Here is a 25,664-nt window from a genome sequence, read left to right as displayed (position 1 = left end):
AATAAATTAAACTGATTCAATGGTTTTTGCCTTCAATCATCCTAATTTAGTCTATACAAATCGTCCTTGACCCACTGCCACTGCCAGTCACTCAAAGTTGTCGGACCTGTCACTCTGCTAAGCGGCATACATTTTTAAAGGCTTCTCTTCGGGAGACACCTGCATCTTGAAGGACAGCTAAAAGCAGGAGATGGGCTCTTCGCCACAGCCTTGTCAGCAGAGAATCAACATTTATATTAATAAATTACGTATACGCGAAGTGAGACACTGTAAAATGCGTATACGTATACCCAGCATTTAAATTGCATCAACTTTATTTAATTTGCCAGCACCGCCAGCTGACAATGCCAAGATATAAAATTGTGGTTGTACACCTTTGCGTCCATATGGGGGGATTTTTACCCATATTCTCCGACTGCCAGCCTTTTCTCATGGAGTGAGACTTGGGCCATATGACGAACGGTGTGCGAGTACGAGTATGCGGTGTGCGACAGGAGGCCCGTGGCGCCTGCACCCTGTCAAGTGGCACTTATTAAAACGTCAATTACTCATTCACATATTGTTTGCCCGTCTCGAGAGTGTTCTGCAGCCTCCTGCTCTAGCCAGCGTGTGCCCCAGAGGTTGACAATGGGAGCGCGTGTGTAAAGAGACGTCAACAGGTTTGTTAATTGCGTGAGCATAAACAGCGCTAATTGGCCGGCTTCCAGGCCAGTGACGATAGCTCCCTAATTGTCCCACATTCAACAGTTATCTCAATCCAAGATGTTTTTGTCAACTGCTCAATGGCCTCCCATGGTTCTCCCACCCAAAAAAAACGAGAGCTTTCAAAGTGAAAAACTCACCACAAAAGGCATTTCCTGAATACATGGAAACTGCAATCGTCCGGCCAGTGTCCTCCAGCAACGAGGCTACAAATAGTAGCCATGACAGAAGCCACTTTTGCTGGCGATGCAAATATTCTATCGCGCACATCCACAGACATCGACAGTTGGCGAAATTCAAATGAACACAATACGAGTGCGAATACAAGTTCGAGGAGAAAGGACACGCATTTGAAAACGAGTTGGCACTTTTGTTTTTTACTGATCACAACAATTTTCAAATCGAATTCAGCGACGTGTTTCGCACTTGCTTAGTTTTCTGCGTCCTCTCCATTTGGTGCTGGCTGTAGGCGGGTTTTGTGTCGTGGGCACTACGCCATTTGACTGGAAGGAAAATTCAACAAAAATTCAGAGACTTGTTAGCTGAATAGAAAAGAAGAAAAGGAAGTCGCATAGTACAAACAGATTTGGAAATAAAGTATTTAAATACAATATGGGTGTACTTCATCTACCACTCCATCCTGAAGTAGTAATAAAATTAGCTATTTGCACTACCTCCAAGAATCACTCTTCATCGCTTCTGCACTTGCATGCAGTGCAAAGCTACCTAAACAGAACATCAATCGAAGGCCAAACAATCGTTAATCAAAAGTAATTAGAACAGCGAAATGGAGGCACAAAATGTTGACAGTAAAGCCAAGAAAATATACCTAGAGCAGACCACAGATAGCAGACAGAACCACTCACAAACTCAACCACTAATTAAGGTACAACAGCAACTAAAACGATACAGAGCAAGAACAACCATAGCTGCATCTTAAACATGAACAAAAATAGATAGCTGTGGACACATTTTCAAATGTTTCTTCTAATTTGGATGATAGCCAAGCAATTATCCAGCATTTTACGGCGGATTATTTGCCACAAATTCATTTTGATTTGGCACTGAAAATGTGTACGGAGTGTGTGATTCGTGGTAATCTATCTTTTTGTCTTTTGTTTATTTATTATGGTACATTTCAGGAGTGCAGAATGAACTTTGAATATAACAAAATATGATGAATTCTATTATCAATGCTTCCATGTCTTGTAGTAATAGACGTGATTTCTTTAAACATTTATGACCCAAAAAAATATCAAAATCAGACGGAAAATCAATTTCATTGAATATCTAGAACCCATTCTCCAAAGATGGAGCCTCTTCAGACCATCAGCGAACATGGAGCGCCGAAATCTGCTCTGCAGAAAGAACCTAAAAAAAATTTACATATATTTGAAGGCAGCCATTTTCAGAATATGTATTTATATATTTTAAAAAAATGTTCTCATGAAACACCAAAGTGAACTTACGGAGAGAGGCTTGTGGCAATATTAATTATATATTTACAGTCACATGGATAATTCCACGAGCATCCAGAAGCCACTAGAATGGTCGTGAATCAGGATCCAACAGCCCTCTGCATGAGTAGGATAATTCGAAGCCGTATGCAGAACAATTGTAGATTGTCATGGCAATGAAGCCAAAGAGAGAAGTGCATGAATGCCAATGATTCATGGAAATTTACAATTTTGATTGGACCCTGGGATGGGTATATGGCAATTTCTTTATTTGATTCGTCCGTCGGAGGCCTGATTTATTCTGGTTTTTTCCTTCATTTTGCTTGGTCTGTAGTGCAATTTATATGAGTTTGCCGATAGCTCATTGCTGGGGAAGCAAATATTAAAAAAAGAAATTAAAAACCATAGCTACGGCTATAGCAGAAACAAAAACTTGACTCATGTGGAGCGAGCGGAAGTGTGTAAGGCCAGGGCTTTATTGAAGTTCGATTAATATGTTCGCACTATAACTGTCAACAGAGTTGTATTGTTTGAGTTTGTTCGGAGAAGCCTCTCTGGTATATCAAAGAACGATTTTTGGTCCGTGTGTTATTATCCGTTAGTAATACTGCTGGCAGGACCGCCACCTGTTCCTTTGTAATAAATATTCATTATTCAATGCTAATAAACAAAATGTGCATTGACAGCGAGAGCCTCTCGCTTCTCCTTTGAATTTCACCTTGTATTTATGCTTCTAGTGCTTTTAAGTGTGCGTCTAAGTCTGGCCCTCTTCTTTTTTATCCGCTCTCTTATCTAGTCAATCAGTAGAGCCACTACTAATTACAAGTATTAAAAAGGCGTAATTGTTCTCATTCCTGGACACTCAATCTAACAATGTTCACACATTAAATTAAACCCTGAACAAATTCAATATGTATTTAATTAGCATATACTCGTAAGCCACATATTTATCATTTACGAATATCAATATGTCCGTGGCATTTAGGCCACGCCCATTAAACTGTCAAGCTTCGCAATAATTTCAAGGGGTATCGATTTCGCTGAAAGGCAAACGTTCAATCATCGTTTCCGCTTTTCCTTTGCCTCATTCAGATTTTCCGCTCAATTGCTGATTTAAAAACCAAATGAATTGCAATTGCACTCGACTGAAGGCAGTCTCTCATTATTCGCTCTCCGATATTTTTGTCATGGAGTTCATTCCGACTGTTGAAAATATTTTCTCCAATCAATTTGCAATCAAAAAAGATGGCGAAATAAAATTTGGGTCAGAGGTTGAAGATTGTAATATGTAATATATGTATGTAATAAAAATTATTGAAAAAGAATTTTCGAAATTGAACAGATTTCTGGAATTTATAAAAATACAACAAAAATCTCTTTTTTTTTAAAGGAGTATCATACCGATAATATCCTGCGAGAATTATGGATAAATAATAATAACATATATTCCTAAAAAATATATCAGCCGAAGTAGTAAGCATTATTGAAACCCCCAAACGACACTTTTGAAAATTTCAAATTTCAAAATTTACAGTTGTGAAAATAGAGTTCAAGTCAGAACTGTGTGACCCCGTCATATTTTCTTTGGGACCTGTAAGTGTCTTTCATCTGTCCTTCATATATTTTTAAGCTCTTTCCATTTGTTATACTAAACATAAAGTAATAATACATCGTAAGTATAATGTTTATTCGAATTATTACTACCTATTTACAAATTTGGTAGCTCTATCAACTGCTGGACTATTTTACGACCCCTATCAGTGGACACCTTGCCCAACATAACCTGGCAGTAATTTCTTGACGCATTGGCCAAAGCATGGGCCAGGCCACATACTGTGCACCCACACCCATACAAACTCTTACATTCACAGAGGAGGGAGTCTGCATCAGCGGGTCTATAATAATTCTCCCACAAGAGGGCATAAAGTAGGAATAAACTGGCCGTACTTACAGCCACATAAATTTCTTGCTATCAACACTCGCACGTGGCTATGCGGAAGCACCTAAGCCAGAGAACGAGAGAGTAAACCTTAGGCATTTCTTATTTGATGTTCAAAGAGTTGGTGAAGTTGCATTAGGAATTACCGCAGCAGCCAGCGGAAGAATGTTCTTGGATATTTATAACATTTCCATGAATGCCACCGCCAAAAAAATATGTATGTAAATCAGCTCAACAAAATGCCAGTATAATATTTTTTGCCAACTATTAAAGTATATGCCAAATCCTTCGCATAAAAATGTTACGCATGCCGAATCTGGCGCAGTGAAATGGAGAACGAACTCAGATCCTTTAAGACGGCTAAAAGAAAGTAAAGAAAATAGAGTAAAGTCAGAGACAGTACAGGAAGGACGATAAAGGACGTTGTCATTGTCTTGCGAATCCTATGTGGGGGTTCATGGTGCACAAAATATCTTTCACATCTCATATGGCTTCCCCCTGCTGCGTTGGGGCTCGACTATTAGCATATTCCCGCCATGCTGCTGCCACTTAATGATGCAGAAATGTGGCCCAGAGTGTGGCCAAGATCCCGGCTGCTTTCAAGCCATTGGTTATGCGTTCTTGTGTCAGATTTTGTACTCCCCTCTGCGATATATACTGCCTACCTTGCATCTATCTACTCCTATTTCTTTATTTTTTTCCGCTAATCGTTTTCGTGAGTTTTAAGTCCATGTCTGCGATTTTCGCTTATCGAATGAACACACGCATGATTACTAGTGGGAACATATTGACCATAGTTATATTTACCAATTTATTCATGCCAAAAACGTGACCAAAAAGGTCAAAAGTCGAACAAAAATAAACCGAATCACGATGAGGAACCAAATTCAGAAACTTCTGCTGCCTGTCTGTGGATTTCCAATTAATACGTGGCTTAATCACAGGCATTGAATGTGATTAATCAATCATTGGCTCTTTATTGAAAGATCTGAGCTACGCCCATCGTTACGCTTTCTTTCTTTAGTTTTTCTAGATTTTCGAATGCTCAAATTACAAAGAATTATATTGAATTAAGTTTTCTGCTAATCAGGCGAAATAATTGTTGCGCAATCTCCAACTAAACGCCGGATTCCAATTAAATATGCAAATGGTGGAAAATCCCCTCGGAAATGTTGAATCAGGTTCAATTTGTTCTCTTTTTCTCCAATTCCTTATCGAGGACAGCACTTTTCACATTGAAATTTAATTAGCGCTGGGATTTTGGCTTGAGGCGTTGCATAAACGCAAAGAAAAGGATTTGCGACAGCTGCTTAAATTCGCAGCCAAGTTTTTCTGGATTTTCTGATAATTATACTTAAGCAAAGCGGAAAAAAGTGTACCAATTATGAGTAATTAAATTCCCGTTTAAAGCCTTAAACTGGGAATTCAGGAAAATTTCTAGTTGGATCTGGAAGGAATATACCCACTGCTTGAAGCTCCCAGCAGTCAGGCTCCATACAAGTTCTAGCCACAAAACTCGTCCTGTTTCTTCCCAACCAGTTGACACACAAGCCCGCACACAGCGAAAGTTTGGCCGCACGAATGGCAAGCTGCCTGGAGATACAATTCCTTTCTATCCGCCACCAACCCAACTTCTGAACACTTATTTGGCAACTCACTTTAGGTGTGTTTTTGGGGGAACTACTAGAGAAGGTTACCATGAATTGAATTGAGTTCTGGCAGTGACCACAAGCCGAGGATACAGCAGTTGCTTCATATTATTGATCCCTTCTCAAGCCTCACCAGAAAATCTCATTATATTTTAACAAATGAGAGATCGGCCGTAGCATTCAAAATTTCTAAGCCCAAAAGATTAAATCGCTCAGGAAACAAGCTGTAAATCGTGCACAAGCGAGCCGTGTAATAAATGCGGAAACATACGCTCCATCCAGGTGGAGATTCTGCCATCCATGCTATCGCTGGAAAGTGGCACAGAAGGGTTCACAAAGCAGGAGCAGCCGCCGCTGCCACCGAGTTATACGAGTTGGAGCCGTAGAGTTGAGTCGAGTACATCGTCGGATGGGTATGTGGATAGTCTTCCTGGCACTCATACTCGTCCACCCAGTGCCAGGCAGCCTTGATTTATGCAAACAGCCAGCGTGATGTGAAATGTGAGTGAATTAACGCGTCTGGGAGTAAAAATCTGCTAATGGGAGTGCCAACAGTTAGCAGCCACCCAACAGCCAGCAGGCAGAGCCAGCGGGCCACAGGGCGAAGCAGCAACTTTTTTCCCATTAATGCCAGTGGCGGCGTCTGGGGTGACGGAACCACATACGAGTTCCAGTTTTACTATGCATTAGGCGTGGCGTCTGACGGCACTGGGAATAACGGGGCGTATGCGCAACGCTTTGAGTCAGCTGTAAATGAGCCGGAGACTGTCAAAGGGAATCGCCAGGGACAACTCAAATGCAATGTGGAAACAAATTCAAATTAGTCAAATCATTATAATAAACGAACAGCAATTTGCATGAGTATTTGTTTATAATATTCTATATAACAAGAGTCAAGGATATAGACGATTGCCTCGAGAATATAATTAGTGTTGGAGGGCATTGCAAATTTTCGCCATCTTGTAGTTCACTTTGAGAGTGCAAGAGGTTAGAAAAGAGCTGCTCTTTGGACTCGTTAGTGATTGTAAGTAAATGGTAGCAATAATTTCGATGATAATTTGGAAATTTACTTTAATAGCTCATTGACTTTTTTGATATACAACTCCTGCTACCAGCTTGGATAATTTTGTTCGACTAGGCAAAGTCTCCGTACATTTACATCAAAGTAAGGTACATTTCCTCCTGCCCCTCTCACTTACTCCGAATCCAATAAAGCAGTTTTGTATTGTCAATTTAATAAAGCCTTTTATCAAGTGTACATAACTGGATTATGCCTCTGCCACCGAGCTGGTGGAATAATTTATTAAAAAAGTTGTACGCTTCGCTCAACCTCAAATTGGATTATTGTGAGGGAACGTCCAGATAAGGGACTATGAAACCATCCATGGATAGGATATCTATGTGGGTTATCTATCAATCAAGCTGCTTAGCGTCTGAAAAGTACCTTCAGCTGTAAGTCAAACGGAGACAATGACTGGTTAAATTTAGATGGAAGTCGGACGCCATCAGTGTCCATTATCCTCCTCCGACTCCTGTTGCTGGGATGTCAGTTATGGCAACAATTTTCATCACGTCAACAAGAGAATGTCTTGGCTTTCATCACAGCACAAAGAATAACAAGGCAGTCATAATATTTGCAGTCAACTTGTCTGCAGTTGCACTGGCACTGGCAGCTGCTGCTCTTTCTTACAACTGAATTGTGGACAATACAATGGAAATGATAAAGAATTCGAAAACCAGTCCTTTTTCAGTTTGCAAGCATCCAAACTACCATCCTCCTCTGCAGAACAGATCTAATTGGAACGTGCAATTATGTTACCCACTTTGCGGCGCGCCACCGCCACTTCGGCAATGTTAACTGGCTGCAACAAATGTGTTAAAGGCCATGGCATGGTCGTAGGCTATCACTGCATTCTACACTGTGTTTTGCCAAGGCATTGGCTAAAAGTTGGCCGTTGACGGCAGCGAAAGAGGGTCATGAAACGCCTGAATGCGCAATGGGGAAAATTCAAATACAAACCGCGTTTGAATGAATGCGTCGAGAGGTGGAGCTTGGTACTGGGATGTGGGAACTAACCGAACAGTTGACAAGGTAAACAAGTGCAACGAGGCACAGATGAGGTAAAGTGTACAAGTTGCTGGCTGCTGCTTTTAGATATGTCCTTGGTCTGTGCGCCCTGCCAATCGATTAATGCTTCGACTCAAGACTATCCCACTCTCTCCTTCTCACACTGTGTTAGTCTTTTCCTCTATCCAGTTAATGTGAACTTAAGTTCTGTTCATTTAATGTACTTTGGATGCAACTGTGCATGGATGGCGAACTCCGCCATAACGATGAAAGCTTATGATGCGACTATGGACCGTAGCCCCATCAAATTTGATGCAATCGCTGCGGAATAGAAGACACTTCTCATAGACTTCCGATTCACTCCATGACGGTTGCAATTGAATTACATGGCCCAAGAATCGATTGGCAAAATGTGGTTGCTTTTACCCATCAAATTTTAGTTTTGCTTCTCGAAAACACACTTTGTTGGAAATTGGATATTTAATTTAATGTTGCAGATTCAAAAAAATTGGTGAAATCTAAAATTAAATCATGATAAAAGGATTTCAGTAGTAAATTAAAGACTTTCTGAGCTATAAGACTTTCTCAATTTGTATATACCACGTTTCTTTAAGTTTATGGATTCGAGAGAGAGTATTTATTGATTTCGGAGCTGGTATATATGAGACGTAATAATCACTCGGTTAAAAATCTTCTTATTGCTGAAAATTGAGGTTGTGTAAAGTTGTGCATAGTCATGGATTGCATTTTCCTGCAAACATCCAAAAAAATCAACGGAAAATCGCTTAACAATAAATAACTCATACGCAGCGTGTGCCAGCGGCATTTGAGCAAAATGCGCGAGGCTAATGCAGCCAAGTGGAGCATAAAACATTTGTCTAAGCCATGACTTTTAGGATAAACCAGCAGAGATTTCGCACAAACAACCCCTCCCTGTGAGTGGTATTTCTACCACAGTTCAGTTGGAAATCCTCTGACACTTTCATTCCCTGTTGTAGCAGGTCCCAGCTCCTCAACTCTAGTGCTGGTGCTAGTGCTGCCTTGGCAACTCATGTGTTATGGCATTCTTTTGTCTTGCGACAGACCAAATCATACGCTGACACAGCGGGGACACGCTGCTTTTGCATATTTCCCTTTGAACCGCACCCCATAGGGGGTTGCGTTTTAATAAAGTGAATTCGTATGGTTTTTTACGGGCAACCTTTTGTGTGGGTTCTTAAGAGGGTATTCCGTAACGCAACGCTAGGATTTCATTCAAGTACTAACCAAATTGCAATTAATTTAGGGGTGAAAATGTTGGTAAAAAACCCACTGCCAGGGATATGGCAAAGACGAGACAACAAATTGCACAACGTGCACTAACAGCAGCAATTGTTGGTCGTACTTCAATTTCAGGGTGCGGTTTTTGCACCAATAACAAAAAGTGTGCAAACAAAAACCGCAACAAAGTAGAGATAAATGGCTGCAAAATCAAAAGAAACGGAAAAGCAATACAAAATACCAATAAAAATTGCATAGAAAATTTGATAAAAGTGGGAGCTAAAAGGAAGACGAGAGTAATATTTTATTGGAGGAGGAATGGACTTCCTGGATGATGTGTAATCTCTGCGTAACTAGTGCTTGTTACGAAACATTCTGCGGAACTTAAGTTTGACTTTATCAATGGAATATAAGAACACGATTTGAATAGAGGTTTGTATTTTGGACATACACTGAGCCTTTTTTACAGTTTGAGGAGTAAATATTATATTTCTACCCCACTACCATTTATACATTCGAATGGATAGCCACTAGAACTGCCACCTTTGAACTGCCTATGGTGTTATGATATACCCAGTTGGAATTTTTCAGACTGGCACTAAAGTTAGGGGTCCGCACACACATGAGTTGAAAAGTTTTGAGACTTTGCAACGCTGATTCACGGTATTCATTAGCATGCAAATTTGAAAATTTATCAGATTGACGGTAGCAATCCTTTTCTTTTTTTTCCCCGTGCAAACAGCCGCCGTTGTATAATCCGCACAGGTACGCACGTATACGTATGACTATATATGCAAATAGTGGAAACAAAGCTCGTCACACACTCCCACAGAGCCACAGGCAGGATGAAATGTTTGTACTTTGATCGGAACCATATTTGGCTGGCACTACCCAGAAGTATCCAATTTTAAGTATCTTTTATTGCGGCAGTTTCGAAATAATTCCAGTTAAAGCTAAGTGACACACTTGGAAATAAGAGGCAGTCCAGAGACGTCTATACAAAGTTCACATAACCTCGTACTCGAGCGGACACTCAATCTCTCACTGCAGAAATGTGCGCAACTAATAAACTTAAGGAATAATTCCTCAGAGCACCCCATATCAAGCTTGCCGTACCTTTCCCTTCTACCAATATTTATCTGCCCCAGACAGAACATCAAAGGTGAATCAGGAGGACCCTGAGTAGTGGCTACAATCAACTGCTGTGACATTACCCGGGGTTTGCTCGGAATGGGACAGGTGAGATGGGCCTGGTATCTCACTCACATATTTACACAGTGTGGCCAAATACCATCGGCTAGGAGAGGGTAAATAAATGTGGCCACAACTGTAATCCAATAAGGCACAAGGGGCAGATGCGGGACAGACTCTGACCGCAGGCCGCTGCTGGCTCCATTCCTCCATTCATCCATCCATCCATCCATCTAGCCGAACTGTCAGCTGAACTGTCATTCTCCGGCCCGGTGCCCCATACTAGAGGTAGGACCCAACTGTTGACATTTCATTGTTTATGGGTCTCGGATCAGCTTTAAAAATATTTGAAGCAAAAAATCATTTAACAAGAGTAGTTTTCATGGGTTGGGGAATCGTTTCTCTAATGTTTTCTCCGCCCATTTCTTTTGTCTTTGTCGCACCCTCGTCGGGGTCCAATGAATTGCTGTAAACACTCGAGGCGCCATTCTGTTGCCATTGCAAATGCTTTCTGCTGCTGCTTCCTGACATTTTGCCTGCAGTGCTTAGACAATGGTTAAACGTCGCCTGTTGTCTGTTTAGGATGCCCTCCTTTTCCCCAGCCATTTGCGGGATCTGCCCCATGGGAATATGCCTTTTTAATAGTCGCCGATTGCAAGCTGCAGCCTTTTTTAATTCATCTCTCCTGGGGAAACTGCGAAAGACATGTACGCATTGTTAAGGGCCCTCAGCTACCAGACGCATATACTCCCGCACCAGACAAGAGGAATCGGAGAAAAAGTAAGAATGACAGGTGGAGAAGGAGGTTGAACTGGAGCAACGATTGGAGGTGGATGCGGAACTGCAGCTGCGGATGGATATGGCGACATTTCAGCAAATACTGCGACAAAACCCAAACCACGTCCATGACTTTCGGGGCCGCAATTATGTCATCCTTTTGGCTGTCCACCATTGCAGCCCCAAGAGCCGTATCGTGTCCAATGGTAAGCCTCTGGAGACCCAAGGCACAATTGAATTGTCATCTGCCCACCTGAAAATTAGTTACATTTAATTCGCATATCGTTTCGGTCGTCTAGCATAAACATATGTAAGCCCAAAATGTATACGGTCTTTAATAAAAATCTATCCCTAAAGTTGCAGTGTCTGTGAATTCCATGGGATGTCTTTCCATTTGCATTAAATGCATAAAACTGTCAAAAGTCTGACATTATGCAAAATTTACGACACTTTGGCAGATTATTTTATGGGGCGGACATCAAAATAATTTCCTTTGGTCTATGGATATTTCTCTTTTTAAATTATGCTTATTACTGAACATATTTTATTGGACGAAAAAAGTTTGTTTTAATAAATAAATAAAGATAAATATATTACTTTTGATTTAAAATTTAAATGAATTTAAAGTTGATTTTTCCATTACTACAGATTCTATTAATTGCATTTTCATTTAACCCGCTTACAAACTTTTTTTGACCCTCTGTCGCACTTATTAATTAACTGTACCTCCCCGGCATTCCAGAAATAATTTCATTAGACGATTCCAGGGGCCAGGACTGACAGATCTTTGCCCTATCCTTCCTCAACAAGTGGCCCCATGTGCTTTTCATGAAATGGCGGCGGCACACTAAATTGCGTTTAATTATGGAAAAAAAAAACAAAATAATAGAGAAAAAACCGAAAAGAAAACTAAAGAAAACGGGGAAAAGCTCCCCGCTGTGCTCTCTATGGCTTCTGGCATACTTCACAACAGGCCGCAGACGGGGCAGACGGATGGGATGGTAAGACCCCCAGGGCAAGCAGTTAAGTTTGGTTTAGGCCCTGGTTCTGGCTCTGTTTTTTGTCGGGACTGGTCTGGTGTGGAAAGCATCAGACCGGAAATGCATAGTCGTAAGAGAAGACAGGGGGTTTCGAGGAGCAACAACTTTTCTTTGTTGGATTATGAAACAATTCGAGACAAAGTTGGTTGTTCTTGCCTTCATTAAATCATTTGTTTCAATTAGCGACAGCAGTTTAAGGAAAATAGTCAGGGAAGGGATTTAATTAGAGATAATCAAAGTGTGAAAAAATAATAAACCAAACAGAAGTAATTTTGAATCGATGGTATCGAGACTTAAAAACTGAAATAAAAAAATTAAAACCTAATACAATTTTAATTTCAAGGAAATATTTTTCTCAGCTAAGCGGACAGACCTGATTGATACTTAGACATCTTCTTTAAATGTCTATAATTTCTGAAATATATATGTGAATGAGTTCCGTCCTAACTTCTCTCGATGTTATTCAGATTCAATAAATATCCGTTTCCCTTTCGTTGCAATTCCTAACATGATTTTCTCATGTTTACTTTAATTTCTTCACCAAGAAACATGACTGAAAATCCGTAAACAAAAACCGCGAACATGGTCAGAGGCTCATAGTTTCTTACCCTCGTCTGCATGCCAGATGACAGCCGAATGTGTCGAATAGGGAGTCAGTCAGACAGGCACGTGCCCCGACATAAATATGTATGTAAAACAAATGCTGGAAATTAAATTGACTGAAATTGTATGGCCGAACTACGTGCAAGGCAGCGAAATGTTTGCAAAAATTTGTGAACAATTGACAGAAACAGAGACAAACATTTTTGCTTAAATTTCAGTGTCAATGATTCAAAATGTTCTCCAATTTCCCAACAACTTTAAGACGAGACACAAAAAAGTGTATTCAAGGTTTTTCGAGTACTCGTGTATGCAGTGGTACGACTGGCCCATAAAATGCACTAACGATCTGTAGTCGGATAAAGGATATTCCGACTGTCAAATGGTACTCGGAGGTTCTGTGCTGCCGGCTGTAAACCCACCGAAATGATCGTAAACGAATTTGTTATCTCTGGGTAACATGACAACCAGCTAAAATAATAAAATTTCATCTTCCGCTGCCGAGTGAGAAGACTGAATGGCAGCCACCCAACCAACCAGCCAGCGAGCTGCATTTTCCTTTTTTGTGGAAATTTCTGGTCCGCCAAAAAGGCAGAGGATGTGATGGCAGGAAGGCAAAAGCCAAAAGTGTTTGGGGGATATACTATATACGTACTAGCACGAATCGAGGGTACGTGCGAGTGTGTGTGAGAGTACTTAGTGCATGTCCATGACTGGAATTATGTTCGCATCAGCAGTTATTTATGCAGCCTAATGCATTTGGCTCAATGGGATTCGAAGATTTATGGCCGCGTGTGTGTGAATTTTGATGCAGCACTGGCTGGCTAATACGAGAAGTAATACCATTGCCAATCCCATTATTATAAGCTTGTAATTTAGCTTAACGTGTTAATAACTGAATGGCAAACCTCCTAGCAACAAAAATACAAAAGGGGACACATAATAAGAAATTAAAGTGCAGGGAAGGACAGTGCAGCCCAAGACAGGACGGAAAATGTCTCCACTATACAGCACTGGACACCTCTGACATGATACAAACATCTGATAGCAAAGCCTAAGCATTATTCCGTGCACCTGTGACTTCAGCAAGGGAAGGAGCCACAGCAGCATCAGGGGCGTGAAAGCCAGCAGTTGAGGGGAGCAGATCCTGTCCCTTGTTGCACTATTGACGGCGGCACTGAATGCCCAGAGGCCATTTCAAAATCCTGAAAGCCTGTGCTTCAGAAGAAAGGCTGATGCCTGCTGCTTCCATCATTATCATCATCATCATCAGAAGCAATGGAGGAAGCACTGAATGGAGGGAGCCTAATGATTGGTTGGGTATTCCTGTATTTGCGGACATTGTATGAGCATTCCGGAATAACCCAGCTAATCAATAAGAAAATTTCACAACTAACAAAGCCTTGAATAGTTTTCAGTTACCCAACTCAAGATTCCAGTTTTATTCCGACCTGCATATCTTGATAGTAGCTTACGTTTCCAATTACCACCATGAGCTAAGAGAAAATTCAGTTTGGGAAACCATTTTCCTAGCATTTTCCTGTCATGTTCTTTTGGCTGTGAGATCCCGCTGACCTCGCGGACCTTTGCCTCAGGAAGTACAGAAGAATGTGTCACGTTCAGGGCTCACATGAGTGGGCGGTGTTTTGTGTGGATGCGGTGTCACCTGGCGACAAGGTGTTGGCTTTCATCTGGATTTTAGTTACCGCGCCGAGCCGCAACGAGCTCATCACATGTCTCCTCCACCCGACGGCACTCCACGGTGGCAGATTAGACCGCCAGCACGTAGAGAGGACTTGGCATCCAGCCAGAGGCTGCTCCTCCAATCAGATGTCAATTACATGGAGATTACCGGGGATTTGTGGCTCCTTTGTTCCGTCTTTTTACTTTAAGCCTAAGGATTATGAGTGCTTTGGAACCTCTGTATCTCCATCTATCTTAAGCTTGGAATATACATACACATTTGGTCCTGTCAACAAGTCAATTGCTTAGCATAAATTACTCATACGCCTCGTTGAAACGGCCTGGTATTATACTAATTATCCCATGGGGACCACTTTCCACGGGGCTCAATAAAAGTGTATACATTTCTATGTGCATGATAAATAAGGACACCCGTGGAGGCGACCTTCGAAATGACTCAACATTCGTTATTCTTGGATCGATAAAATCTGCTGAATTTGTCCCCAACAAACAAAGTGTTTCTGGAATAATGAGAAACAATTTATTAAATTGCACGCATAAATTCTTGAAAAAAGGTGTTTCTGGATTTCCATAGTTTCCCTTCGAGCTGTACACATCGCTTTCAAAATGTATTCCCATTATCATACAGCGCAAACAGGACTAGCAACAGCCTGCTGTTTAAAAATCATTGGAAAAAAGATCCCCTTGCAATGAAAATACAATCAATGTTCATAGTCGTATAAATTTTACAGAATATAGACAGGAGCAGGTGGCTTAAATGGAGCTGATCCACATCAATATCCGCTAGCGGAAAGATGCAATCTTTTTTGCGTTTTCCTTTGTAAGTATTGATAAATATGTGATCGTATATGTGTGTGCTCCGCGATACTTGTATATGGGAGATATATTGACATTTTGCACCTCTTTTTTCGTACCTGCACCTGCTGGCTGCCGGCAAATGTAAATAAGCATAAAATCCAATTTTCCTTTAGCTCCCTGCATGTTTGCCAGGCTTCTTTGCGTATTTCCTGGTTTTTCCATTCTTGGGGTCTTGTCAGTTTTTTTGGGGGGGCGCTGTCAGGACCACTTAAAGATTCGCAATCAACGCCACCAGCAGAAGGCGGTGGGGAGGTGGACAGGTGATGGCACTGCTCTTTTCATCGGCTCTACGTTCATTCGGCCTGACAGCCGAAAGCTCACCGAAATTTACCCAATTTGGGTCGCCCCATCACGTGTTTTTGTTGGCTTCAACCTTAAAGCGGATGTGGCACATTGCGCAAGGGTTTATGATTGGGACACGACAAATGGGTTCCAACTGCAGACTTTTGAGGCTAATCTGAATAACATAATCAGTTGTGTCCACCAGAACTGACCACCACTCGCATATGTTACACATTTCAAACATCATTTACATATTTGTTTTGACAAAAAAGGGTTCCAAGAAAGTTGGTAAGCTCGTTTGAGAACAGCTGTGAAAATTATACGAAATTATCCGTGAATCTTGAAAGTTAATTTTAAAGCAAGTTTGAGTGGATAAAATAATGGTTTCAAAAAGCTAAATGGATATATGTTTACTACCCTCCTGAAAATAAATATTTAGATGGCATATTTTCAAGCTTCCATTGCTGAATTTCTATTAGCCTAAAACTGATAATAAACTAAACTTCTGTTAAGGCTGTTGCTGCTTGTCAACCGGCAGCAGCAGTAGGTACAATTCTATCGGATCTGCTAGAGTTGAACGAGTGCCGATGAACATTTAACTGCGTGAAAAACAAAAGATAACTGGGGGGATTCGAACAAAAGCAGGCCACCTTTTTGGGTTGTTGCCAGTCAAGGACACTTTCGCCTGTCAAAGATTATCAGTTCTATTCAAATTATTATGATGGCAATCCGGCTGTCACCTCTCGAGTCCGCCCAGCAAATTACGGCTTGTCCTTTAACAGAGTAGGGAAATGGGGACCGAACGAAAATGAGGACATGGAAATACGTGACTGTATGGTTAACCTTTTGGATACCCTTACAGACCCATTGTTTCTATTACAAGTGGAAATAAGATTTGTGTTTTAATGTGTATACAAAATAATCTTCAATAAGCTTTCGATTTGTTTCGTAGAAAAAGTTTTAATGAGAGCTACGTAAATGTATGAAATTGTTTAGAAAAATAATCGTCTATTCCAAATTTCTGGCAGATAGTTATGGTAATAAAGATTTCAATGCTGATCAGAAAAGCATACTCGTAAACACTGTAAAGAATCAGCAAACATCGTCTCATAATCGTCATAAAATATTCTCTGAAAGGGTGTTTCAAAAGGGGAGCGTATATCAATTTGGTGTTTCCTCTTCCGCGCTTATCTTCGTATTTGGTTCAATATGGTTCGGGTGTTAGGTTTATGGTCAATTTTAGATTTTCTTTTACTCAGCTTTGCCTTTCTTATTGTTTTTTCTTATCTTTCACCCTCGCAGTGTTTTCTTTTGCATTTTTCCCCATTTTCCGTCTGATTTTATCCGCTGTGGAAACAACTTGTTTGCTTTCGTCTTGCACCGCCTTTGTTGCAGTTTTATTGGTTGAATTTAAAATCAATTGGGGTTTGTATTTTTGGCATTTCACATCAAATTTCACATCCCCTTACCAGTACGACTTTACTGAGTTCACTGATTCACTCCTTTTGTTACCTTTGAAAGTCCTAATTTATACATGCTTAATTATATATCACATATATATGATGATAGCTGATAATTTAAGCTTATTTGTTTTTAAGTTTAGCTTTTTTCGGTTTGTAAATGTGCAAATGGGTAGCATTTGTCTCTATGGCTATAAATAAGCAGCGAAGATTGCGTCTGCCCTAATTTAGGCGGTAAAAAATTAAACAAATTACATTTTAAAATAATATTAAAAAATTTAATGGAATGCTCATGGGAAGAAATTACCTACAAATTACAAACTACCATCTTAAAAGATTAAAGAACCAGCTTTAATTTGTTTTCATTTTTCCTATAAGTAAATATTTTTAAAGATTTTTTATATATATATATTTTTTAAAGATCGCTTAAGCAAAATCCATTCATAATTAAGGTTTAATATGCAAATAAAGACGGTTAATTTTAGATGGGGATGGCCCCCACCCAGGGCTAGGTGTCGGAAACATACTATCAAGTTCAATAAACGTAACGATGCCTGATTTTATGAGTCTGGGGATATGGGTTGTGGCATTTATGAGGGTATAGTATAATTTATGCGTGCTCTTATACCCCTTTACCATTCCTGTAAACACGTCTTTGGGCGTTTTGTGTGGTTCCTATAGCCTTTTGCTAGGCGAAACGTTCTTGTGCTGAATGCGTATTCCGCGCACACAATTCAAAAAGTAAATCGCACGTGGCATAAATTCTGGGGTGAAAATAACAGCGTGGTACTCAAAAAACTTAGCGCCAAGTGGTAGGCATAGAGGATTCCTTGGAAGTCCATTAAATTCCTTTAAAACCAAGGCTCTACTTTATAGTCAGTATTATTTTTCATCTATTTTAAAAACACATGACAAACTATTGTACTCTCTAAAAGTGCGAACAAATTCAGTAAGAGTTGGCGAAAAATAACATAAATGTCTATGGATAGTTGAAAAGAACTATCTATGGATTGAAATTAAATAACTAAGTTCTTAAACTTCCCACTTTAATCTCTGAGACTCTGTGGATATATATCTTTAAAAATAACTTAGATACATATAACTGTTAGTCACTCAAATTGCACAGCATAAATTAAATCAATTAGTGCGAGACAGGATGAGAGCTGCAGAGTGTTTCATTGGGCGCAAATTTGTAAATGTCGGGCTGACAATATTCTGATTGTATCTGTGGCCAGGGCCAAGAGGTCGGTAAATTGAGTCGGGCATTTGACATGTCTGAGCAGTTGACTGTCGTTGGCCGTCCAATCAAAACATTATGCCAGAGGATTACGATTCAATGATGAGCTATTTCCCTTGGCTAAGCGCAGTGTGCTTTGTTGTTGGAGTGAAAGCTCAAATATTACTTTGTTGGAGTGGATGTTCCGATGTTCAAAGACCTTATTATTATTATTTATTTAAACAAATTCCCCAATCTGCAAGCGAGTAAGCTAGAGCTGTGTATGAAATGAACAAGTGGCTAAAGTGGAACAAGGAACAAGGTGGCACTTAACAGCTCACAAGTCACAGACATAAGCTGTCACCTGGACGAATATGAGAGTCCCGGATAATCAATGCACCGGTTTGGCCAGGACTCGCCATTCTGGTGCAGCTATTAGGGCCACAGCCAGCAGCCTAGAGATGTTCTAGTGAATGCAAACTGTGCTGTAAGCACACATTTCAAATGTGGACAGTATTCTGCTTTCACATGCATTCGTATGTATATATATCGTAAGTGTATATTCCATTCTTATCTTTTCCTGCAATTCGATTCGATTTCCATGGTCCCTGTGTGACGTAAGTAATTTTATTGCTGCCTTATGACTGCTCACAAAGGCACTTCCCGTACCGTACCCGTCCCTGCCCTTAAAATGCTTGTCGATTGCATTTTCCATTTAAAAGCTGAACACTGAACCGAGCCAATTTACCCTTACGCAAAAGTTTTTTCTCTCAATGCAAATCGGAGTTGTGGCAGTTTCATTTTCCTTAGATCTACATAGATAGGCATTTCATTTGACTCGAGGCCAACACTGGCAGCAATTGAATTTCGAGCCAATTGTGGCTTTGATGGAAGTACAGCGTGATGAGGCACAGCATGTACAGTATTTTGGGTGGCTTGTTTACAAGTACTTATTTTCGATATCCTTGTCATTCATATCCTTTGCATTTCCTGCTGCGGTCAAAATCTAATTGAAATCATCCGCTTTCCATGGCTTTAAGGTGTGTCCAAGAGAGCGTTGTGTATGTACACAATTAATCAAACAGCAGCCAATTAACGAGAGGACAAAAAACCAGAAATATTAAATTATTCATACGCAATTTTGACCAAAATGTGTGGCACAAAACCACAAACAGCCGTCACCCAATATAATGTTGATAAATTTAAATGTTGGACATGCGAAACAAATAGGAAAAAATAAATCGCTAGAACAGTTGTGACATCAAAATTGAGTGCCAGCGGCCCTGCACACCATTTGCCGCAATTTTGTGAACTGTTTCCGTTGCTCCGAACGATCTCATTTGGAATCATTGGAATTGGGACATTCTTTGTCCACAGTACCAATTAGCAATTTCGGATGATCGCGTACACGAATGCGAGATGAATAAACGAATCGTATGTAAGAGCTCGATGTACTTGTTGGCGTTGTCTGACAATTTCTGTGTGAGTGTCAATTACTTACTGGCGTTTGTTCAACACTTGCGTTCAACACACTTAACTATTTCGGATGATTCTTGAATTATGCTTTATGGATAGCTGTTGAAAGGTGAAACATCATTGATAACATTTTCTTATTGTATATTTAATAGAAATTAAACTTTCAAAAATTTTAACAATATTTGTTTTACGAGATGGGTCGTCAAATACTGGTTGGTGAGTCAAATAATTTACGATTAATGCTGATTAATCCCAGCAGCCTTTGTAATATCAAAAGTCAACACTAAAACAATTCACACTTTCATACAAATCGTACAAATTGTTGCAAATGTAATTATATTTCTGTAAATTTAAAATGGACCACATCAGCCCCAACCGCTTTGCATCGGTGCTGCCCCATATAATCGGCATATTGCATTCACAGCCGCATCAGCGTGAGTAAACTAAGGGAACAGTCCGAGTGGTATATGGGGAAAATGTAATTTACTTCTCCTATTACTCGTAGGCGCCACTGTGAATGATCTGTGCCACGCAGTGGAAGCGTGTGCTCTGATGGATGAGGACATGATGCGCCACATCTGTTCCTTCGACACCCTTAAGGACGCCATGTACTATGGGATGGAGCTGGGCAAGAATATGGGCCTACTTGCCCATTCGAATGGGATAATCCGTATTCCTTTCAAATTGGCCAAACGCAGTCCTGGGGACGAGAACCAACGCCATGTCGAGGTTGAGTATGTGGATCTACGGAGCAGTGTCGAGCAGCGGAAGCTTCCGTGCAACAGCGAGGAGTCTGTGTGCAACGCCTCGGATGAAGAGCTTCAGTTCAGCGACGAGAATGGGGAGCCTTGCTACAGCGTCGATGAGCCTCTCATCCCAGGCCGTGTACTCCGATCGGCAATGAATCCAGTGACGGGAACGGTAAGCCCACTGATTCAACCCCCTAACCATGGACCCACTAACAACCTTCCATCGTAGAAGGTGGGTTCCAGTACCCATGGGGCCAAACACCCTGGCTAAGATCACTCCAGGACACCGGTGGCAAGGAGTGGCGTCGAAACCATAAAATTAAATCGAAGGCGATCCACCAACGATATTTAATTTAATCCCAAAATATATCAGTTCAATCTTTGACTTCCCGGTTAAATTTATTCATATTTTTCTCTCTCTCCGTATTAGTAAGATGTTAATACATATATGCAAACAAAAACAGATGGGATCCAACTTGATTCGTCCTACAGAAAGCGGACCGTGCCTTAAAAACGTTCATAAAAGATCAGTTTATTAAATGATTTAAGCTATACAAATTATAGTTAATTGTACAGAATAGAATCATTTCCTCATGTAGCTAAAATGAATATAACTTGCTACTCAGTACCAGTGTGATTTTTGCACATATGTTGTTTATTCACTAAATATGAATTGAATACCAAAGGTAGTGAAAGCTGCTTCAAACGATTGTATGTGGACTTAAATATTTTCCGAACAAAAATCCTAATAAATGCCCAAATATTTCAAAGAGGATAATTCCATCTCGCCTTTCACTGAGTATACAACTGCCTTGGTGACTGTTCCATTTAAAGCTTAAACTTTTCTCGTACAAAAATAATCCAGCTCATTTAAAATTCTATCAACTTTTTGTCTGGCAACGGCAGAGAGCATCCAAACTGCACACCAGGCATATGTATGATAGGAAAAAACACTAATGGCACATCTGGGAGGTAGAGGGAATAGATAGCACACCTAGTTGGTGTGCCACAAAAGCAGTACTAGGCGAAAGTGCCGAAAATTTGTTAGACCTTTGGGCAAACAAGAAAGTTTATTACTTGCAGAAGCGCCAAATTTGATAGCTATGGGAAATGTATTTGAATTGAAAGAGCGCCAAATATAATAGATAATTTGATAGCTTTCGAATAAGCAACATAAGCATCGTCTTCATAAGGGCGTGAAACATCAGATACTGCAGCTCTGGCTGCTCCATAAGCTGAAGCAGCCGGAAATATAACGTACCTTCCTATATACATATATATAACCAGATATTGAAACTTTACAGATCATTGTTTACTCATCCTTTGAACATTTGTGGTGTTTCCGATGAAAGTTTCGAAATCAAAGGGCCATTTACCGAATAAATCTTCTAGAGTGACCTACAAAAGGTTCACATTTCCATCTGGCCCATCCATTGTGTACGTGATGCGACCCTTCCATCAAATGTCCATCATTTAATTGCATTGTTTCGCTATCACATCCCCATGAGGTCACAAAGATACAAAAACTAAAAGCGTTTTTGGGTTTTTGCATAAATATTTTACCGCTGTTCTCGCTACATTTATCTACAAAAAGAACTTCAGCGAATAACTGCCACAAAAATTAGTTATTTCGCTTGATTTGTGTGGGGCTTGGGCCTGTCGATTTTTCACACGTTTTCGCTGGAGCTATGCAAATTGTTTAGTTTTCCTTTGGTGCCACATAAAATTTAAAAACGACAGGGGCTAGAGTGGATTTTCCCCGGCAGCCAAAGTGTATTTTATCGTTATTTATTATCTCTTCGATGCCTACGAAACTGTTGTTTTATTAGAGTGCTCTCACTATTAAAATAAAAGATAGTGCCTTTCATTATTCATATCTATATAGTCTACCTGCTGTGCAATCGTCCCTTCCCCGTGTGTCGCACGGAACAAATAAAAACCGTGACAATGATTGACAGCTTTGCGCATTTCTTGTATCGCAATTGAATAGGCTTTGGGGGAGAACCCATAAAAACATTCGTAAAATATGGATACAAAAAATTGCAGTAAATGCAATCAAAAAAATTGTATATGATATATGCTCAAAATCGAAGAAATTGTATCTTTCATTCGTCGCGAAAATAAATTATAAATTCAAGATTGACCAAACAAGATTGGCGAATTCTCTTTTATATCATAAAGTAATTATAAGCAATGTTAGGCGATTACTGAAGCTTAAGCTGATGTGATTTTTAGCTCAATAATAATAATAATATATGGCCATTTTTCGGAATAAAGAATTAAGAAAGAAAACTGTCTCAAAAACTCTCAAAATTTAAATAGCAAAACTAAGAAATAAATATGCCGTTGATCCTTTTTTCAGAATTTCACCAATGAGTTCTCTAATATTTTTTTATCGAAGTGTAGCATTTTGAGCAAAGTTTTTCTTTTTCGAATATATCTAGTATCAGTACTTTTCCTCTGATCCAGTGCAGACCAGGTCCTGACTTCGATTGAAAAGGTTAATTGTTTTACTCGAATGTCTTTAGCCAACCATGTATGTACGTGGCATACTTATTTCGGTTTCAAAAACAGCAGACGGGGGAGTACAGCACTCACGGTCTACCAGGAACAGGTTTTGTTTCATCAAATCCTATTTATAATCCGCTATGCCGGAAATTAATTTCTTTAAAAATGGAAATTAAATCATAACATAAATCAACATCAAAACAACAGCAAAGCGGTTCTTGTCACAACTGAGGAAATATTTCCTTTTGCTGGCGTAAAATTAAATTGGATTGAGCCCAGAGTCAAGAGTCCTCCTCTGGCGCTTGGAAATTTACATTGAATGCAATTTGCTGCTCTCTGGCATTTGGCTGAAAAACAGCAACCACGAACCCACACAAAAACACCACAAATTATGAAAATCTGTATGGGGAGCACTGGGAATGTTGACTCTAAAATATTGTATTATGAGACCCTCTATAATTTTCATAATGTTTAATTTTCTAGTGACTGTTGGGATTACAGTTACCCTGGCGAATGGCAAGAGAAATTGTTGACAGATTGTTGGGTCTGATATAGAATAGATTTATTTTTAATTTAAGCTGCTGCATATTATGAAATTGTAGTGACAGTTGCAAAAGTATTATATGTGCCCTTCAGTGAATTAAATTCGATTGTTTTTACTCTCTCAAAGAGTTGACAAAGATTTATGACATTTTTCAGGCGTCCTCTAGCAAATAGAACCTCCAGCAGAGCATCATCAATTTTAATCAAATCTACTTTGTCTTTCGTTCCAGACCCAGCATCACATGTGCTGTGTGCATTTCAACTTCAAGGAGGAAAAGCGAAGTAGTTTTCTTTGGTCGATATGCTGTTTTTATGGGTGGGCTGTAAAAAAGTACTTAAATTAAATTCCTCATATATTGCTCTTAAAGGGGAATCTGAAAACTATCAAAAAATGATGCCGATATATGGCCAATATGCCCCATACCGGAAACAATCGAAAATCGGAAAATAGCAACATGAAAATTGATACCCATCTTTGGATTTTCGCAACCAATATTTTTTAATTTTTCCAGCATAGAATGAGATTTCTGGTCCCAACAATGGCTGCAGCTATAACCTAACCGCTTTAGTATTTGATGGCCATTCAAAAAGAGTACAACAGATACATACGTGGAGCAAAATGAAACAAAGGCGATGACAGTTCCAAAACAATTGCACAACTAATCAATGAGAGCCATCAATGAACGCCAATAAGAAGAGAGAAGAGTGCAATGAAAATGGAAGAAAGTAGAAACAAAAAATAAGGAAAACAATTAAACTAATTGTCGGCCATTTATACGCAACAAAGACACAGACACACTGTGCAAAAAGGGAAACCAAAACACAAAATAAAACGGAAAAGTTCATACAGAAAAACGAAGAAGATGTATAGAACAAATTTGAGTAGCTGGAAAGTTTTGCACAGCATAGAAAAGGAAACCGCTGAAATTACGGCAGTCGGAGGAAATACTCGGTTAGAGCAGGCATCCATTAACTTGGCCACTGATGAAACCACATTGAAAGACTAGCCGGCAGCAGCACCACCAACATTTCTACCGCTGGCAACATCTAACAAATTGACACTGTCTTGTCGGGTATAAAATGCGAATTAGTTCGCTGCACAGCAAAATTCTGATTGCATTGCTCATACGACACGCGTGACAGACGTACTCCAATCGTAATTGAGTGTACAGATTGCACTCATTTGTCATAAAGTTTCAGCCCTTAAAGCTGCTTTTTAATGTTTTAAACTTATATGTTATATTATTATAAATTATAGTTAAGAGCGATGTGAAATATTTTGTGGAAGGATAAGTTAAGATAAAAAGAGCTTTAAAATCCTCTCGTTTCTCCTCAGGTATTTGCAATCCCTTGTCAGCAAACGAAAACGCAAGTCAAAGTCTTGACCTCCCTGCATCCTTTGTAGTCTTGGCAAAGACAATTTATACTTTGCAATTTTTCAAGAGGACAAACTAGAGGACAAGTCGTGAGTCGTAAAGTTTAGTAGAGTAAAATGTGCAGGTATTTCCAATCATTCCTTTCAAATCTTCAGTTAATTAAAAAATTTCTTTAATTTCTGCCAGAGAGAGATATCTCTTGTCTCTCTCGTTTCATTTTCCATCATGAAGCGTTAAGACCAAAGAGAAATGCATTGATTTCGCCATAATTGATTGCAGCAGCAAGCAATGCGAAAAATCTTTTTCATTTCTGACTCATCGCCGACTCAATTGTCAGTCGTTCTGACAATGCGTTTGCCTTTTTCATATTTTTTTATTGCACGCTCGGATATCAATATTTAATTACATTTTTAATGCTGTACCATGCCAGAGCTGTTAAATTTCCAATCAAATATGAGTATAATACTGTCAGAGATCCTTATCATCATTAAAGTCTTTGGCCTCATCAGACTTATGATTGAGTTGTTAAATTGGGTACTAAATTAGTTAGAGCTAAACGAGAGTCTTGCTTGGGGGAATTTTGTCATTTAACTCTCAATTGGTTGGTGAAACTTCTAAGAGCTGGATAAACATAAGAAGGTCCTGCACTTTCATTCCATCTCTAAACCAATTCAGACATAAATTCCGACAAACAGCACTTGAGGAGGTCACAAGCTCAAGTCCTTCTCATCTTATGGCAAAAAGCCATAACCGACCATTACACTGCGAAAGCTGTTTGCCGTCCGCATTGCGGTTCCCAGAGCTGTTTC

At 39.8% G+C, this 25,664-nt stretch overlaps 1 protein-coding gene and 1 long non-coding RNA gene across 4 annotated transcripts in view; one reads left to right on the top strand and one right to left on the bottom strand.

The window, feature by feature from the left end:
* LOC26534154 (uncharacterized) overlaps positions 1-25,664 on the bottom strand; it is a 63,257-nt gene that overhangs the window by 22,407 nt on the left and 15,186 nt on the right. The window contains exon 1 of one of the 2 annotated variants that reach the window (XR_004469247.1): positions 843-1,259. The exons of the other annotated variant lie outside the window; for it this stretch is intronic. This is a non-coding gene — a long non-coding RNA (uncharacterized lncRNA). Of the gene's footprint in view, positions 1-842; positions 1,260-25,664 lie in introns of those variants that run through there. 2 annotated transcript variants of the gene reach the window in all.
* Positions 19,943-20,827, top strand: LOC6902502 (uncharacterized). Of its 2 annotated transcripts, XM_015181081.2 has the most exons (3): positions 19,943-20,113; positions 20,185-20,600; positions 20,658-20,827. In XM_015181081.2, the coding sequence occupies exons 1-3, from the start codon at positions 20,035-20,037 to the stop codon at positions 20,697-20,699; spliced, it is 537 nt and encodes a 178-aa protein (XP_015036567.2). In that variant the 5' UTR covers positions 19,943-20,034; the 3' UTR covers positions 20,700-20,827. The 2 variants fall into 2 exon arrangements, with proteins under 2 accessions (XP_015036567.2, XP_002133047.2); XM_002133011.3 differs by having other exon boundaries at positions 20,185-20,827.

This window comes from Drosophila pseudoobscura, chromosome 4 (genome assembly GCF_009870125.1).
Source record: "Drosophila pseudoobscura strain MV-25-SWS-2005 chromosome 4, UCI_Dpse_MV25, whole genome shotgun sequence".
Classification (NCBI taxonomy): Eukaryota; Metazoa; Arthropoda; class Insecta; order Diptera; family Drosophilidae; genus Drosophila; species Drosophila pseudoobscura.
This window is presented reverse-complemented; position numbering and strand designations above follow the sequence as displayed.

Coding starts and splice junctions, on each gene's coding strand:
- LOC6902502 (XM_002133011.3), top strand. CDS start 20,035: ATGGACCACATCAGCCCCAACCGCTTTGCATCGGTGCTGCCCCATATA. Junction 20,114..20,184: donor GCATTCACAGCCGCATCAGC/GTGAGTAAACTA, acceptor TATTACTCGTAG/GCGCCACTGTGAATGATCTG.